Genomic DNA, 17,493 nt, shown 5'->3' with positions numbered 1-17,493 from the left:
TCTTCCCCCCCCCCCCCGCAAATATATGGCATTGAGGTCCTCCAGGCTAGAAAATTTTTGTTTACATCGTTGGCTCGCTCGATAGTGCTAAGAAAGGTGAAGCAGTCAGGGAACCGAATCAGACTCACTGGGAGCAAATAAGTGGTTGTGAATCAAAGTAGAAAAATCCCGATAACCCGGAGTCATTGTCATGTGTCTCCCGAATGAGATGTTCTGAGGAAATAAAGTGACAAAGTCGCATTGGATAAATAAACGAGGGCGATAAAGTCACCACAGATCAAGAAATGCTACGAAGGTGACCTGATTTGACAGTCAGTAACAGCAGGTGACCCTTTGGGAACCGCGGCGGGGTGAAATGCCCTGAGAATCGCTGAGAGCCTGACGGCCCGGCAGGGGGACGCCCGGAGCCCCGCGCTCTGGGCCGGGGCCCGGCGAGGAGAGGCTGGAGGCCGCCCCGGGCGCTTTGGGCCTAGACGTTGGCCGCAGCCAGGCCGCGAGGCCCCACGCCCGCCGGGCCGGTAGAGGCGCGGAGGAGACCACCCTCCCTCCCCCCACGTCCTGGCGCCAAGGGGCCGCAGTGGGTCCCGGGGGCAGCTCCGGACCCACGCGGCGGTCGCAGGACGCGCGCCGCCTCGCAGTCGCCGTGCGGCCGAGCGGGCGCCGGGCGCCTTAGAAGCGTCTGCTCAGCCGCGCGAAGCCGGACCCCCGACCCGACCAGCGCCCGCTGCACGGAGCTCACTCGGGGACTAGCCCGCCAGCCAGCGAGGGTGGGCAAGCTCCGCGCTCCAGCGGGACGGCGGAGCCCAGTCGGGGACTTGGGGACGCCGGAGTTTGGGCGCCCCCGGAAGCAGGGAGTCATCTCCAAGCGTTTCTTCCCAGGAGACCTGAATTCAGCCCCTGAGAAGATACTCCGGGCATGAGCGTGGCCACAGGGGAAGAAAGAAGAGTTATTTAAATGGGGGAGGGGCGGGCGGGAAGACTGGGAGGAAACCGTACCGAAAAGAAATCCCCATCTCCACCAAAACCGTTTCTAAGAAGTCCTGAGGTTTTACGCCTGGAGATTTCACTTTAAAAGCTGGAGAAAAAAAAAAATATATATATATATATATATATATATATATTCCACTACTTTTAACTGAAGTAAACAATGTGCAACAAATCCTAACTCAAATATGATTGCAGTGAGATTAGGGTCTAATTGCTTAGAGTTCAGGTGGAATCTGCGGGCTAAATCCTACAGGGCCAATCTGAATTTCACAATCATTCTGTCAAAAGGAGAGCGATGAGAGCCCACACGCTTCCTAACAAGTCATTTTTAACAGTTACAAGCTTCGCACAAAGACCACACAGGGCGTCTAAGAGATGCAAATCTAATCCCTGGTCATTCTACAGGCCTTCAACAAAGATGTGCTAAACCCTAATAGAAAAGAAATCAGTTCTCTGTCACCAGCCCCTGGTAAAAATCTATTAGAGAATGGATAGAGCCGCATCTACAGCAGTTGCTGCAAAGGTTAAGGACAAGTACAAATAAGAGGGACCCAGTTTTGTTTTCCGTGTGAAATATCGGGAGAAGCTAACCCCAAATGAGTGACGGGATTCGATCCGTGGCTTCGCATTCATCTGAATGCTAGAAAAAAACTAAACACGTACATTAAGACTTTTGAAGACTCCGTTTCTGAATTTAGGAGAGATGAAACGAATTCCCCCCAAACTTGGACATCTTTGCCTCCGAAATTAATGAAGAACATTAACGGGGGAGGGAGGCCGAGCGCGCGGGTCCAGGAGGGAGGACCTGGGAGTCTGGAGCCGGCTTGCCTGCCTTTGCTCTGCGGTGCCTCATCCTTTCCGGAAAAAGCCCCGACGGCGGAGTCGCCGAGGGGACCGAGATGCGGGACGCCTCTGGCCGCTGGGGCCGAGCGGTGGGTGCCGACGGCGGGAAGGCTGGGCGGCCGCCCTCCGCCCCGACGGGCCGACGCTCGGCCTGGGTCCCTCTCCTCGGCCTCACGGGTGGGGAGGGGAGCCTATGCCTCAATGGCGGGGAAGAGTCTCAAATGTGCCCTTCCGCGGTCACCAACCACATGAGGTCCTCACTAACAGTGTCATGCTAGGGTATTAAAAGGGTTAATATGTTGCAGCTAAAATATATCACAGTGTGCGCGAGACCCTTCAAAAAAGAAGGGCCCCGAGGATTCAGACCCCTGGGAGAAGGCTGCAAGCAGGCTGGGCGAGGGTAGGAGGGGATGACTGGTCGGTCGTTGAAAGTTGGGGGGTGGGGATTTCCTCCCCCTCCTCCCAGGGGCAGAGACCCCGGCGGCGGGGCAAGCCCTGGCCTCCTCCCGGGCCGCGGCTCAGAGGCTGCGGGCGCCCCGCAGAGCCGGGCGGGCCCGGGGAGGGCGTGGGGAGCCCGCCCGGCTCTGCGAAGGGATCTCCAGCACCGATGCGGTTCTGTCCGCAGCGCGTCCTCCAGGGTCGCGGGGAACCGGTCGCCCCCTGGGGACCCGCCTTCCACCAGAGGAAGCGGCTCAGGACCCGAAGGTGAGGGCTGCGGGGCGGGCTCGGCTCCGAGTCGCAGCGGAATCGCCCTGCCTTTTTCCCAGGCGGCTGGGACTCCCTCCACGTGGCGCCTCCTTCGAGGCCGCGCCGACAGGGACGAAAGGGGGCGCTGTCCAACAGTCAGGGTCGGCAAAGACCAATTTTTCTAAAGTCCCTTCTCCAACTGCAGAGAGGAGGGTTGGGGCACTTGTGTGAAGGAACGGGTTTTTGTATGTTTCCACGGAAGTTTCCAGAAGCCACTATTTCCTCACCGGGTGGTTCCGCCCTCTACCACCGTCCTCCCCCCCGCCGCCATCAGGTTCCCAGGAATTCGCTCCTCCCCGGGGTAAAGAGCCCGGAGCTGGCCAGGCTGGAATTTGGGAGGCGAACTCCAGTCCCTGGTCCCTCAGCTCCATAGCCCTTTAATTGGCTCTAGCATAAAGTCCCTTTTCTTAAGGTCTGGCAGGAGGGAAGGAAGGGATGGCTAGATTCGCCCCTCAGTCAAAGACGGACCAGCACACACAGACATGTTTCCTCTTCAGCCCATTCTCTGCCTGCCCAGGCCAGGCGTACGCCTTAGGTCGGGGCTGTATTCCTTCCTTCCCATCTACTGACATTAATTGAATTTCTCTGCGCTGCTGCCTCTCTTTGCTTTCCTCATTTTTCTCACAAGTCCTCTGATAGGCTGACCTTGGCGGTTCTCTGGTCTTCTTACCCCCCAACTGGCCTCGCATATGGGCCTTGCTGGCTTTCATTCTCTATGGCTTAGCGCATCCACTTTATCTGCTTTTCCTTTTAGTTCTGACATTAGGAAAATGATACCGAATTGCCTACGAAGTGATACTGCAGCTATGAGGCTGGAATTGGACAAGTAAGCAAGTAAAATGTAGGCATTGAAATGAAAAAACAGAAAACGAGGAGGATGAGGAAACAAATGAAAAGTAGACAGTGAAGTCACTTTGGGCTATAAATACAAGAATATGATGCTTCTGCAGGTGATCTTTGGGTCCTAATGAGGGTCTCCCACATCAGCCTTGGGAGTCAGGGACAGAACTTCCTGAGTAAGGCAGGTTGAAGTTTCTTCCCCCAGACTAGGATTGCTGCTGAAGGCGGGCCAGCAATCCTAAGCCTGTGTATGCTTGGTCCCCAGGGAGGTCCACGAGGGTGGGAAGGAATCAACACAATTCAACCGGCACTCCTAGAAATGGTTATGTAGTCACCATATCGCTATGGGGCTGTTAGGTGGCTGAAACTTCCTTCCGGGGGAGCCTGCTCTGGCTCTCTGATTCTTTGCGGGACACATTCCTGTGCACCCCCTCTGACCACCCAGACGAGCCTAGCCTGGGGCCCTGCCCTCAGGTGGACGAGCTAGCTCCCCTACACCCTAGCAGATTGGGTCCTACTGGTCCAGCCTCACCCTCACCTCCTGTCAGTTGTTGGAGTTCTGTCCTCCCGCTTTGCAGAAATAGGGAGTGTGGAGGCTCCCCGTTGTAGGAGGCCTGACCTGCTCCCACCCCTTGGCTGAGGGTGGACCTGTGCCTCAGGACCACTCTAGCTTATCCACAAAATGGGTCCTAGAGAGGAAAACAAACAAACTAGAGAGGTTACAGCTGGTGTGTGTATGTGTGAAGGATGTCTTTAGATCTTTGTGGTCCCTGTAGTTTGACATCTGTTAAAAAGAACACCAGGGCTTTTAGGATGAGTTTTGCAGAAAACTGAGTAAGCCAGCAGGACCTGTGCAGAATCTCCCCACTTGCCTCCGCTCCATCTATTGGTTCTCCTGAGATCTTCCCAGAGGTGAAAATGCTTTGCAAGGACGTCTAAAACGACAACACCTGCCTAAGAGGCACCCCAACTTGGGGAGGTTCATAAATTATCTCCTTTCGAAATAAAAATGGAATCGACATTACGCACGTGCTATTATTAGATTGAGTTTCAGCCTACTAGAAAGTTCGTTAGATGTTGGTATCTGGGCAGAGACGGAATCTCTTTTTTCCTTAGGAACACTCATTAGGGAAAACAGCGGCAGTTCGCTGGCTTTGTTTGATTTTATTTGTTCAAAGAAAGGTGGTGTTTTAAGATCGTTTAAAAAATCCCTTCAGATTAGGGTTTAGATCATCGTCGTGACCTGGTGAACTCATATATTCACTATATAATCTGGGGTCAAAATTCACGGGAAATTTCTAGTCAGCCACACACCAGACTTCTTGGGGAGGTTTCCGGAAGGGGCTGGGGGCCGGGTGGGCAGGCAGCGCGGAGCGGAGGTTGCTCCTCTCCCCAGCTAGGAACGGGGTGGAGAGTCACCGCTGGTTTGGGGGTGGTGGGGGACGAGGCTGGGTGGGAGGAGAAACTGAGGCCTCGGGCTGGGCGCTGGGGGATGGGGGGGCCGCAGGTGGGCGGGGGGAGGCCTCGGACCCGGGTTGGAGGGGAGGCCGAGGGGGTGGGGAGAGCTGAGGCCGCCGGCGGGAATGGGGAGGTCGCGGACAGTAGCTTCTCTTGATCCTGGAAACCAAACTTTCTACGAGAGACCTTAAAATAGATCGAGATTTTAAGTGCCCACACTTCTAGCTGAGACCCCTGGCAGCCAATATGAAACCGCGAGGCCGGGAGAGGGTCTCAGGCCTCTGGCGGTGAGGCTGGAGGCCGCAGAGCAGCCCCCTGGGCTTCGGTGGCAGCTCACCGCCCCCGCCCCGCAGACGCCCCGCTGGCCCCCGCCGCACCCGCGCAGGGCTTCGCGGCTCTAACCCTCGAATTTTAGCCCCAGACAACCTCTTCTGGCAGCCCTAACTTTAAAAACAAGCTTGAATTTTTCATCAAATCTTTCATCCGTGTACTCTTCACTAAATAACTGTTAACCAGCACCTGGGAAAAGAACTAACACGGTTTCTCTCACCTTTCTTGCCGGCTTTTTCCCCCTCCAATCATTGAGTCTCGATTTTCTAAGCAATTAAGTTATATATTCAACGGGAATATTCGATTTAAAATACATCGGGACTGAAGGCTGATGCGTAAGGTCTGAGGCTAGAAGAAAATATTTAGTGCTTGCCTGCCGATTCTGTCACCCATCATCTGCTCGGAAAGCGCTCTGGATCTTTCAGCGTGTCCAGCTCTTATGATTGCAAATGGCCCTGTTTTCAAATGGAAATAAGACTTGCAAACTGATTATGTGTATTGAATCGGAATCACTTGCTAGATCCTCTTGTTTAAAATGTATTGAAAAAAGGATGATGGCTGCAGACCTCTGTAACTAGCTCCCTCTCTTCTCAGGGAGGTCATCTATTTTGCAACTTTTTGCCATTTGAGCATGTTTAAGCTGGATAATTACGTTGCCACCGTGTTACTGGCCCAACGAAAAGACATGGTACACACGCTTCCTCCCATTCTGCCCCCCGCCAGCCCTCCTTACTAGCATCACCCCCAAACACCAGACACCATACACTCACTCATCCGCCCGGCCCCAACGCTTCGACCTAAAGACCAGCTAGCTCTAACCGGGGAGACTCAGCTGTCACAAACAACAACAGAACCTCACACACTTCCACCGGGCACAGTTGTTCCTCTCCCCTCCCCTCTCCTCTTTTCCACTCTCCTCTCTTTTCCTCTCTTGTCTTACCAGTGAACGGAACCACAAACACACAAACTCCCAGCTTCCACAGACACCCAACCAACAGAATCTAAGTATTTAGCCATGTCGAGAATTTTCAACAACTAATTTTGGGTTGGCGTGGCATTGTAGTTGCTAGAAAACAGTTCACACCGGAAGGTCAATGTCAGCTCTTACGGATGCATATGATGGTCCTTGTATGGCACCATCTTTGTCCAAGATTTGCTCTTTACCCCCCATCCTGTGCTACATTATGGCTGTGGGTGAGTTGCTCTTTACCCCCCATCCTGTGCTACATTATGGCTGTGGGTGAGTTGGCTTTTGTTAAATATTTCCAACGGCTCTCCCATTTGATTTCAACATGAAGCCAGAGTGATATGCAGACAGCTATCTGAGTTTTACCAACTGCGTGAGTTGTAGGTATGATACACTGCAGCACTTCCAAAATTTACAACACTCTGGCGCCAGCCTCAGCAGTCCTGCCAGGGAGCAGTAACCAACATTTCGGTGACTATTGCAGGTTGGCGAGTAGTAATGAACTGCCTACAACTTCTGTTTGCCCTGGCCAGAGGCAGGGATGTGTGCTCTGTGCACACCCGTGGTGCAAGAGTTGCAATTCTATCTGAAGCACACTCACAAGGGAAGGAAGACACCATCACTGGCCAGAACCACCAACCCCCTTAGACTCCACCCAGAAAACAGTGCCTTGCAGACCTCAAGGCACCATTGAGTGGCCAGGAGGGGAGAGAGAGGTTAATCCTCTGGCTTCAGAGTCTCCTCCGAAAAGCCTGTCTGAAAAAGTCTGTTTAGAAACCTGGTGCTCTGCGGGCACCTGAAGGGACCCTAACTTGCGGTGTTCCCTCTATACACATAGCCAGATTTGTTAAACCGTTGACCTGGTCTCCAAGGTTAGAGGAGCCAGCTCTTAGTCGTCTTCGCGTCATTAAGGTAATTCCCAGGTTTACATCTGCGAGGCCCGCACTCAGCCTTGTGTGTGCCTGAGAGATCAGGTAAATCGATCACACTGAGACCAAATAAACCCTTGTTTTCCTAGAGCTTTGGACACCTTCACAGAGCAACACTGGGAGGGAGAATGCTAGGTAAGGTGGAGGCCAGGCCGTTCTGGGTGATTTTCCACAGAATTGCTCCAGGACATAGCAACTGAAAAAGGGTATCCAAGTACACTTTTCAGGCCCCGACATCTTTTGTAGAAATGACATTGTCAACAATCACCAGAAACCCTAGAAATGCAATGTTTAACACTCCACCAACAGCCTGGCGTTACTGACAATTTCATGTAGCAATCAAAGACAGGATTCCGGGAAATGTACAAAATGGGGGGAAGGAAGAGGGAAAGTTTGTCTTTTTCTTCTTGTCAGACTACACTCAGACCTGCCCTTTTATTTCCACTACTCTGTGAAGGCCAGAAGAGGGGGAACACTTGCTACAAACAAGGGGCAGCAACACTTCCGTTTGTTTTTGTTAGCTGGAAACTGTGTTCATACTAACGAGTTCTACTAGTGGGTAATGTAGGTGCAGCACATGACCACAATTTTTGTTGTAGATTGCTTCAAGAAGTCTCATGTACAGCTGTGTGTCTCAGGCAACAAGTTCATTTTCTTTAAAGACAAATTTTAATATTTTCCCCAAACATAATTAGTTCTCTAGAGTTTCATATGAAAATAAATTAATATTCCAATTTAAAGTGGGAAAAACTAAAGGTTTTCGTTTACTTGATTTTCTTAAGGAAAACTCAGTTTCATGTGACAGCTTACTTGCGGTAGTAAATGCATTCAACTTTCTTGCATCTAACAGGTTCTGTAAGATCCCCTACTAAGAGAATCCTATATTCATTTTTTCTTTTTGAATATCTTAATGAAATAGATATATTAGATACATATGTGCATATATTTCTATACTACACACACAGACAGGTGTCTGTATGCAACCTCTTACACCTACATACAGAGTGGGCAGAATCAGATGTGAATATTGTATTGGAAAAAAGAGCGCTCTATAACAAAGCCTGTTATTGCCTGTGATTTTTTTTATGTTCGTTCTCATTTCAAGCAGAGCGTTAACGGTGACTAATTTACACTGCAGTGTCCTGCAAATAACTAAAAAAGAAATAAAACGGGAAAGTCAATTTAAATCTCACCCTTTCCGAAACTTTGTTACAACTCAGCTAATAACAAACACCATACATGTTGAGGAAGCGGAGACAAAATGGGAAACATTATCAAATGAGGATCCTGGGGCTGTGCCTAGATGCCCTCCAAGTAGGGCATTAGGTCACTATCAGAGAGAAGTACAGCCAGCCACTTCAGCTGTGGCTTCAGATGAGGCAGAAGCTGTGCTCTCGAGATGCTGAGCCTCTTCCTCCTCCGTTTCTTTGAGAACCATCAAGGAAAGTTTAGAAATACAACTACATGGAGGGGAGGTGACATTCAGACCTTGGCTCTCCCCTTCAATAAAAAATTCTTTCCTCTGCTCCCAACAACACCCAATTCCTTCAGCCACTTGGATGGACAAGCTTGCCGCAGAGGGTGATTGGGGGATAGCACGCTTTTTCCTGAAGTTACTGGCCAAAGAGGCACCAGGAAACTTTCTGTGCTCCAAGTTGAGGCATAAGCCCAAATTGGGCCCCACAGAGGGTGGCCTGAAGCCACAGAACACAACTGCACAATCACAAGCACACCAGTCAGGAAGGCAGGGAGGGCCAGAGGAAGGTGGTACCCAGCATCTCCTAATAGGGAACCGATCAAGGAACACATTCAGGCTCATCCCTCCCGATACTCAAGTCTGTTGCTTTCCATCCATTCTAAGAGACAGCAGCATTTGAAACAAACAAGCCAGCAAACCATGCCTAAGAGCCATAGCATCTTAGATTCACATTTCCCAACCGGCTTTCTAGTTCTCCGCAAACAATATCCTCGATCACCTGGCTCCCCACTCCACACACACACCAATAATTGGGGGGGGGGAGGGAAAGCGATGTCTAGAGAGACTGGGGACGTTAGATCAGAAGTCAAGGCAGCTTCTCACAGCTCTCTTGTTTAAAGAAAATGAATGTCTGCCTGGCTTGCTTTTAGTTCAGGAAAGGGGTCAGTCTTTATCAGCATGGTTCACACAGATCCTGGATTCCCCCCCCCCCTTATCTTAAATTGACCCGCTTTTAAGATAAAGCCATAATAGAGAAAGCATTGACCTTACCTGGTCCCTAATGAGTTGGAAGTCAGAAAACCCCGCTCTCCTTTCCTCTTATCCCGGGTCGCCTGAGAAGAGACTCGCGCTACCTTTTGTGCACTCGCGCCAGGAGAAAGCCCCTCACCGGCGCCCAAACGCCCGCGAGCGCGCTCGGAGAGTGTGCGGCCTCTGAAGTATGAGAATTCTTCCCTGAGGTCTCAAAATCGGGGACCTCAAGCCCAGACCTAGGCCTACCCCTGCCCCAGGACGATTAAAATCCCCTGGAAGGCTCCCGAGACAGTCTTGCCCTTAGAAAGGCCAAGCCCTAAGCCGTGGGAAGAAGAGCTGCCTCCTGCGAGGCCCTTGGACTGGAGCGCGCGGGGACGCCCCCGACTCCGGGAGTAAGTGCCCTGAGCGCTTCTCGCCGAGCCGGCTCCGGCCTGCCTCTGATTTCGCTCGTGGGCCCCGAGCTACTTCCCACCGTGCCGGCCCAGTCCCAGAGCCGGTGCCCTGGCTGGTGACGCATCCCCTGCCCCCACCCACCTCCTGGGCTTGAGGACTCCAGCTGTACCCGCTTCTGTTCCTGCTGGGGGCGGCGGCAGCCCGGGCTCCCTTCTTTCCGGCTCGGAGCATCTCTTTCCCGATCTTGTCGCCTCCCCTAAGCCCGGCCCAGTCCCTGGCCCGGCCAGCTGAGAGGGCAGCTTTCCTGCCTCTCCGACCCACAGCTCCGGGTTCCCAGGTTGGGGCGGGGGTGGGGAGCCGCTTTGGGATGCTAAACATCAAACAAGCCAAGTCTGGGGTTTCAGGCCCTGAAGCCACTAGAGCCGCTCTCCAAGGCTCTCGAGAAAGTCCTCGTGTTTACATGGCGGGGTTGGAGGTGGGGAAGAGGAGGAAGGGGGGGGATGCTGTCTGCAAAATCTCCCCCACCTCCCGAAGCCATCGGGGCCTAGGGATGGATGGGGTGCTTAGGTGGTGGCGTTCAGCTGCTCCTGGACCTCGGGGCGAACTGCGCTGCCCCCGCGCGTGGAGAAGCTTCTGGCTCTTCCAGGCACTTCAGCGTCAGACACATCACCAGAAGTCATTCTCCATCAGAGGAGACCAGAACCTCCCTGGGCCAGAGATGCTGGAGACTTAAGGGAGGTCCACTGCTGGAGAAGACAAAGATCGCAGAGGCTGACCGGAATGTGGGGATGAAGTGTGTCTCCGTCTTTGGTCTTTCGCTGCACCCAGCACGCACCCTTTTCCCTACCAGGACGCTTCAGGTTGCCTTCCAGGGCCGCTTCCTGCAGCTACAGCGATGCGCGGCCAGGGACCGGAGCTGGTGGACCCCGTGTGATGGATGGAGAGAAGAGGCCAAGGCCCTGTTTGTCTCGGTTCCATCTGCAGACCCGGCTGAATTCCCCTCTTCTCGGGACCAGTAAACAGACTTCAAAATTAAGCCAACTCTAGACGGCAGGGAGAAGAATGTATTTGGTAGAAACTCCAACCAGTGCAAGGGTGATAAGACTGAGGGTACCACAGCTCACTAAAATTGTTACTCTCCGGGGCCGGGGCGCTCTGGGCAAGATGGGTTGGGGGGACAGCCCCCCTTGTGTCGGGCATGGGGGCAGGTGGAGCGGTAGCTCCCACCCCACAGAATTCAGACCTTAGCATTAACATCTCCCCTGCCAAGCCGGGCCTGAGCTGGGCGACTCAACTACCTACACACACTGTCCCAGGACCACTGCTGCCCATTCCAATACAAGTGTTCAGACTTCCCGGGTTTTTTCTTGTTTTCCAAAACGTGAGGCCTGCTGAGACTTCCCCCAGCTAGCACACTCTCTAGATCTAACCAACTGCCCTCTCGAAATCTCCGAGTCTCTTTTAGATACTGAAAACAGTATCTCAGCAGCCAAACCCGAGGGAGGAAGTCCGTCCTAGTCCCCAGTCAGGGCGCCACGGAGAAGAGCCCCCAGGAAGTCAACAGAGAGGACCGCTGGTGCCAGCACACACCCCCTCCGCGCCCCCCCTCATTTTCCTTACGCATTTCTGGGGGGTTAGGGGGGGGTCTGGGAAGAGAGAGATGGAGTCACAATGAGCTGCAAAGAAGAGGAAGAAAAGGTGGTGACAGGCAAGAAGGGAAAAAAGAAAGTTGAAATTCCAGGCGATAAATGAGTACATGCCAAATATGAATCAATCCTCCACAATCAAACACTTTCAGGCCTAGAGAAAAGTGCTGGGAGGGGCATCTGTCCACAGCCCACCCGGCCACTTTTCCTGTAGGTTTGTCAGAGGTGACACGCAAGGGGCAACAGCCCATCAAGGGACGACAATTTCTCTCTGTCCACACCACTCCTTCCTCCTCGCCTCCCCGGGGCAATTAAGACTTCCCCAACAGCTATATCTGGGTACCAAAGAGATCAAAAAATTAAAGGTAGCGAGAGAGGTCAAAGTTTTTTGTTTGTTTGTTTGTTTTGTTTTCTGTTTTTGCTGGGATGGGGGCGGGGGAGCGCGGGGAGAGGTGGAGAGTTGGAGACAGGAGAAAGATTCCTTACTACAAAGATTTAGGAGACCAGGAGCCCAGAGACGGAAACCTTGGAACAAAGAGCAGAAAGACCAGCTCCCAAAGTCCTGCCACGGGTGTCCCCAAGGCCAGCAGCCCAGTCGGACACCTCCCAAGGCCGGAGAGGCCACGAGAAGCCGTCGGCCAGCCTGTGCGGGGATAACTGTTTCAGAGAAGAAACGAAACCCCTAACAACTTCCTCGCTTTCGAAAACAGCCTCCCACCGAATTCTAGTCCCGAGGAGTCTCCGCCGAGGATTCGAAATAAAGAATCAATGTTGAAATCTACAGGCATGATCCGTCTAGTAAAAATAATCGTTCATTCAGGGTTATTGAAAACGAATATCCGAGGCCGGCTGCTTTAAAACACTGGCTCAGCTGCATAAGATCACGGTAGATACTTCTGAGGTTTTAAGAAACAGAAGCCTGGCTTTGAAAACTAGTCCTTTGGTCTCTTTCTCTTCTTTTCTCCCTTTTCCTCCTGGTGGAAGGAGTTTAGCTTTTCTACTCTCTATTGCCAAGTCCCAGGACTGCTCAAGGTTTGGTTCTACTTAATTCAGAGGCAGAACAAAACTCCCTCTTCCCGTGGGGCAAAGACTCTGCGCCCGGCCTCCTTAGCTGGTTCAGGATCCTTTGAGCCCCCAAACAATTCGAATCTCATCAGGCCAATGTTGAGCCACACCCCCTACCCCCAAAAAAGCCAAATCAAAGCCAAACAAAAGATGGGGTTTTTAATCAGAAAAAGAATCTTTTTAATTTGTATAATTTATTAGAAGCTTCTTAGGAACTATACTTAAGCCAGATATCTACATAAGTTACAACAGAAAAAGACTGACGCTGCAAATACCAAACTGGCAAATAATATACACAGATTTGTCAAGGCCCATAAAAAATATGATGGGCTGGGGACGGGGACTGGTTTTTTGTTTTTGTTTTTTACAACAAAATGTACAGATTACTAAAACTAAGCATTTAGTCCAACTTTTGACAGCGTTTTACAGCTACAAGTTCACATCAAACATAAAACAATTTTAACCAGGGCCGGTCTCAGCTGAGCCTGGGTGGCCAGAGGGGGCCAGGAGGGGGCATTTCCTTTGTGTCAGTGGCAAGTGGGATCTGTCAAGGAGTCTTTTCCTCTCCCCAGCCCCCCCCCCCCCCCCCCGTCGCCCCTTCAAAGAAATCCTGGTATTTACAGGCAAGTCCACTTTGCTGGCACAGTGTACCCAGAGTGAAGTTTTCCATCTTTAGAGTCCAGAGGCATGTCAGCGTAGAGCCCTCTCCAAACTGCGCCCCACCCGAGCGTGGGAAACCCATCGGAATCACCCAACAGACACCCCCAAAGCGGTTCTTGTTATGTCCTTCTCTGTTTAAGACTCCTTAAAGAACTGGATCGCTTGGTTGTTTTATTTTCTTTTTTAAAAAAAAAATCCTGCAAATTTTAGAAAAAGAAAAGAAAAGAAAAGAAGTACGTCCAGCAGTTTGGTCGTTGTGTTTTTCCCCTTGGTCTTATCGGGACAGGTTCTTTAGAAAAGTCGAAGCGCACGGTGTAGTGGGTGGTTGGTGGTGTGTGGCGGGCAGTAGGGGAAGCGATGAGGCAGAGCGCTGGGCTAGGCCCGGCCCGGCGTCCTCTCACCAGGTCCGACCATATAGCAAGGTGGAGCAGGACATGGTGCCGTAGTCCGAGCCCGAGGAGTTCAGGTGGGACAGGCTGGAGACCTGGCCCTGCAGCGCCGCGGGGCTGGTGGCGTGGTGCGCCAGGTCCGGAGACTGGCCCGCGCTGCCCGGCTGGTGGCCCGGGTGCGCGCCGAGGCCGGGGCCGCCGCTGCCCACTGAGATAGCTGCTGCCGCCGCCTGAGCGGCCTGCGCCTGCTGCTGCGCCTGCTGCTGCGCGTGGCCTTGCAGGCTGGCGGCGCCCGGCGCAGGGGCGCCCGCCTGGCAGGGTTTGCCGTCTTTCACCAGGACCGGCACAGCCACGCGGCGCGGTGACTGCTGCTGCGCTTGCTGCTGCTGGCACCCGGCGCCCCCGCCGCCGCTATCCTGCTGCAGTTGCTGCTGTGCCGCCTTGTCCTTGGCTTGGCGCTTCATCTTGTAGCGGTGGTTCTGGAACCAGATCTTGACCTGCGTGGGCGTCAGGTGGATCATGCTGGCCAGGTGCTCGCGCTCGGGCGCGGACAGGTACTTCTGTTGTTTGAAGCGTCGCTCCAGCTCGTACACCTGCGCCTGGGAGAAGAGCACCCGGCGCTTCCGGCGCGGTGCGCTTGGGAGTGGGGCCATGTTCTTGCTCACGTCCCCCAGAGAGCCCAGGCCGCCCATGCCGCTCATGTTCATGCCGCTCGCCGGGCCCATGAAGCGGGAGACTGTAAGCGACAAACGCACAGCGTCGGCAGGGGCCGGGCCGGGCCAAACCACCTCTGCCTTCTGCGCGTTTGGCCGGCCCGGCCCCTGCCCCGACGGCGCACTCCTCACCTAGGTCGCCTCCACCCTGAGAGGCCCAGCCGCGGGATCGCCAGCGCCTGCCCCAGGCCGTGCCGTCGAGGAGTTTACTGCAGAGCTCCCCGCCTCAACCCCGGCTACCTCCCTCAGTCTCGGTGCTTCACCCAAAAAGCAGAGTGGAGAAAGACTGTTCCTCCTGTTCCTTTCGTGCCCAGCCCACCAGATTCGTGCGGTTAGTGGGCCACGGGCAGCAAACTGGGCCCAGGCCAGGAACTGGGGTCTAGCTGTAGGCTCCAGCTTTGGGAGCTTAGGAGAGGGAGGTGTTCGCTTTCGAAAAGCTAGAGACCCTGAGACCCCAGACTCTTTGCCTCTTGGCCGCTCTCTCCGGTCAGCCCCAATGAGGGCATTTGTTCGGCCCATTTAGAACCCCTTCTGGAGCCACAAGCCCTCCCTCAAGCCTAGACTGGAGAGTGGGCCAGGCCAGGGGCCTGAGCGCATCATCCCAGCAGGGTAACCTCCCTCCCGGCCAGGCCGCGCCTCTCCGCGCCCTGCTCGTCTCGGCTCTCTTAGTTAGGGGGCCACCTCCCTCCGCATTCCGAGGTCTCCCGCGCGGAGCAGAGCGGCCACTTGGCCGCATCTGGCAGACGCCAAATACCAGCTCCTGCCCTCAGGACCCCAGAGCTACCAAGTGCCTCTTCTTGGACCCCTCAGCTCAACAAGGGAAGACTCCCGAGATCCTGCGCCCGACTCGTTGGCGCCACTGCCCGGCCGCCCACCCTGATGATGCCCAGCGCGCAGCCGGCAGGCGCCGCGCCTTCCCGGCGGCTCTCCCCGCGCCTCCGGCGCTCAACCCGCGGCCCTGCAGTGGGGCGGCCTCACTTACTGGCGGGGAAGCGCGGGTCCGGGTTGGCGCCGTACCATCCGGGGCCCGAGGTGCTGTTCCGCATGGTGTCCTGGTACGGCGGCAGCTCGCTCATGTTGCCCAGGTTGCCGTTGCAGTAGCCCCCCACGGCGGAGTGCGAGAGCTGGGGCACCCCCGCAGCCGTCATGTGGTAGGCGGCGGTGACGGCGCCGTGGTGCCCCACGGCGTGCTGCTGCATGGCGGCGGCCGGCGGTGCCGCCTGGCCCTGCCTGTAAGCCGCCAGCGGAGCCCCGAGGCCGCCGCCCTCCATGCCCACTTTCTTGTAGCTTTCCTCCAGGGGACTCAAGATGTCAGACACTGAGAACGGAGTCGTGTGCTTTGGACTCATCGACATGATTCGGCGGCGGCTGGAGGAGGAAGGAAGAGGAGGAAAAAAAAGGGAGAGGGGGAAGGCGAAGCCTAGCTGCTTTTTTTTTTCTCCCTTTGCCAAATATTCTGGTGTTACCTTAACGCCGATCTTGTTGGATGTACACGTAACCGAGTGGACCGAGTCCGCCTTAATTGGCTTGAGTGGAGGCTCGGGGGCTGCCTCGCGTTTGTTTTAGCCCGGCGCCAGGTTTTAGGCAGCCACCAGAGGCGGGGCGTAAGCGCTAAAGCAACAAGACAATAGAAGCCTACATCTTGCCCGAGATAATTAGCTTACATGCTGATGACAAGGTAAACACCTTTAAGTTTCACTTGTCAGGATTTTTAGGTCTCAAAGAGGGAGAGAGAGAGAGACAAGAGAGAGAGACAGAGAGAGAGAGAGGCAGAGACGCGACCCAAAGCATTTCTTTCCCCCTCCCCCGGAACCCCTACCCCCATTTTTGTGGGGTGCGGTGGCGCGCAGGGAGGAGGGGAGGCGGGGGGGAGGGAAAGGAGGAGGGAACCGAGAGAGGGGAGGGCAAGAGGTGGGATGGGGAGTAGCCGAGGAGGAGGGATGTTGGGGAGGAAGGAAGGTGAACGCCGCTTTGCAACCAACTTGCGGAGTTACAAAGTGAACCACTTTCCAGTTGGGTCGGGGTTCCCCGGGCGGGGACGGGGAGTGGGCCAGGGGCGGGTGGGTTTTCACCTGAGCCTGCCGGGGCTGGTCCTCCCTCCCGCCGCGGCCTCCCAGCCCCGCGCCTTCCCACCGCCTCCGGACCACATCTGGCTTCGCAGCGCCGAGCCCCAGTCGCCACCAAAGGAGCTCGGGAGTCAGGGGACGAACCCTGGGGCTCCACTGTTGGTCTGCGTGTCTGTCAGTCTGTCTGCCTCTTCTGCCGCCGTCAGAAGGACACCTCTGCTCCCCGCCCCCTTTCCCCCTACCCGAGAGAGAATCCCAGCGGGCGGAGGAGGCGCCGAGCAGGGGATCGGCTGCCGCCGAGAGGCTGTCCCAGATCCCCGCGCCGCCCTCCCCCCAGCTCAGGGTCTTCCCAGAGGGCTAGGGCCCCCTGCTTCACGCCTCCTCCAACCCACACTCGGCTACCCTTCCCCACCCCCATCCCCTGCTAAGGCAAGGACACCACTGGCCGCCCGAGCTGAGAAGCCGGGGGGATTAACGCGAAGGGCCATCGCTGAAGTTGCTCCACCTCGAACAAACCTGGTGTCCCCGACCCTCGCCCATCGCCCGGACACGCGGGGTTCTGGGACTGGAGCTGACTTTCCGAGGACATCACAGCCCCAGCACCCGAGCCCAGGGTCGCGCTGTTTTCCCCCCCTGATGCTTCAGAGAGGGCTCGGGCAGGGAGCGTCGTGAGTGCCCGCCCGCCTGTTGCCGGGTGGAACTGAGCCTGAACCCCGGCGGGACGAGCTGGCCGGGAGGGGGCGAGTCCCCGGGCGTGAGCAGCTGAGCGGGCGGGAGGCTGGGTTGAGGCTTGCCTCCACCCGGAGCTCAGCCATGCAAAAGCGCACTTGCTCCCCCGGCAGTAACCAAATATCTTTGTTCAAAGCGCCGGCATAAATGGCCAGTCGCTTTGTGGCCACTCTGGATATTAGTAGATGAGGATCATTCTGCTTCAGTTGGGCGCCTCTCATCCGGGTAGCAAGAAACTGCTTAGGAGGAAGTGGGTTTCCTGTCTGCGCGTTCTCAGGCTTCAAGTGTGCGCCCCGCGCCTTGAGGGTCCTTGGGCGCCTGGAGAGGAGAAACTGTGGGCTGCGCTCCCCAGCCCGGCCGGAGGCATCCGCCGCGCCGCTCTGGCCAGGCCCGGGCCTCCAAGCAGAGTGGACTACGGAGCCGAGCCCTGTGCGGTGCAGATCCGGAGACCCACTCCGACTTTTCCCCTTGGATATTAAACGTTTTGTTGTTGTTTTGTTT

General features: G+C 55.2%; 2 protein-coding genes across 2 annotated transcripts in view; both read right to left on the bottom strand.

Annotated features, from left to right (window-relative positions):
- LOC309960358 (uncharacterized protein) overlaps positions 1 to 10,262 on the bottom strand; it is a gene marked incomplete at its 5' end in the record, with an annotated part of 36,029 nt that extends 25,767 nt beyond the window's left edge. The window contains 2 exons of the mRNA XM_082837081.1: positions 9,894 to 10,094; positions 10,250 to 10,262. Coding sequence (XP_082693207.1) covers positions 9,894 to 10,094; positions 10,250 to 10,262 — 214 coding nt within the window. The remainder of the gene's footprint in view (positions 1 to 9,893; positions 10,095 to 10,249) is intronic.
- A 2,326-nt stretch (positions 10,263 to 12,588) lies between these two features.
- On the bottom strand, positions 12,589 to 16,385 carry NKX2-1 (NK2 homeobox 1). The gene is made up of 3 exons (XM_082851270.1): positions 16,270 to 16,385; positions 15,180 to 15,565; positions 12,589 to 14,220 (listed from the first exon to the last, which is right to left on the bottom strand). The coding sequence occupies exons 1-3, from the start codon at positions 16,344 to 16,346 to the stop codon at positions 13,493 to 13,495; spliced, it is 1,191 nt and encodes a 396-aa protein (XP_082707396.1). The 5' UTR covers positions 16,347 to 16,385; the 3' UTR covers positions 12,589 to 13,492.
- Between the last annotated feature and the right edge of the window lie 1,108 nt (positions 16,386 to 17,493).

Source organism: Leucopleurus acutus (genome assembly GCF_964270905.1).
Source record: "Leucopleurus acutus genome assembly, chromosome: 1".
Taxonomy (NCBI): domain Eukaryota; kingdom Metazoa; phylum Chordata; class Mammalia; order Artiodactyla; family Delphinidae; genus Leucopleurus; species Leucopleurus acutus.
Note: the sequence above shows the minus strand (reverse complement) of the source record. Positions and strands in the feature narration are given on the sequence as shown.

Bases quoted from the DNA above. Each gene is read 5' to 3' on its own strand.
- NKX2-1 (XM_082851270.1), bottom strand. From the start codon at position 16,346: ATGTGGTCCGGAGGCGGTGGGAAGGCGCGGGGCTGGGAGGCCGCGGCG. The intron at 15,566-16,269 runs GTGAAAACCCAC...TTCCTCCTCCAG, and splicing joins ACCAGCCCCGGCAGGCTCAG to CCGCCGCCGAATCATGTCGA. The intron at 14,221-15,179 runs GTAAGTGAGGCC...TGTCGCTTACAG, and splicing joins GGACCCGCGCTTCCCCGCCA to TCTCCCGCTTCATGGGCCCG.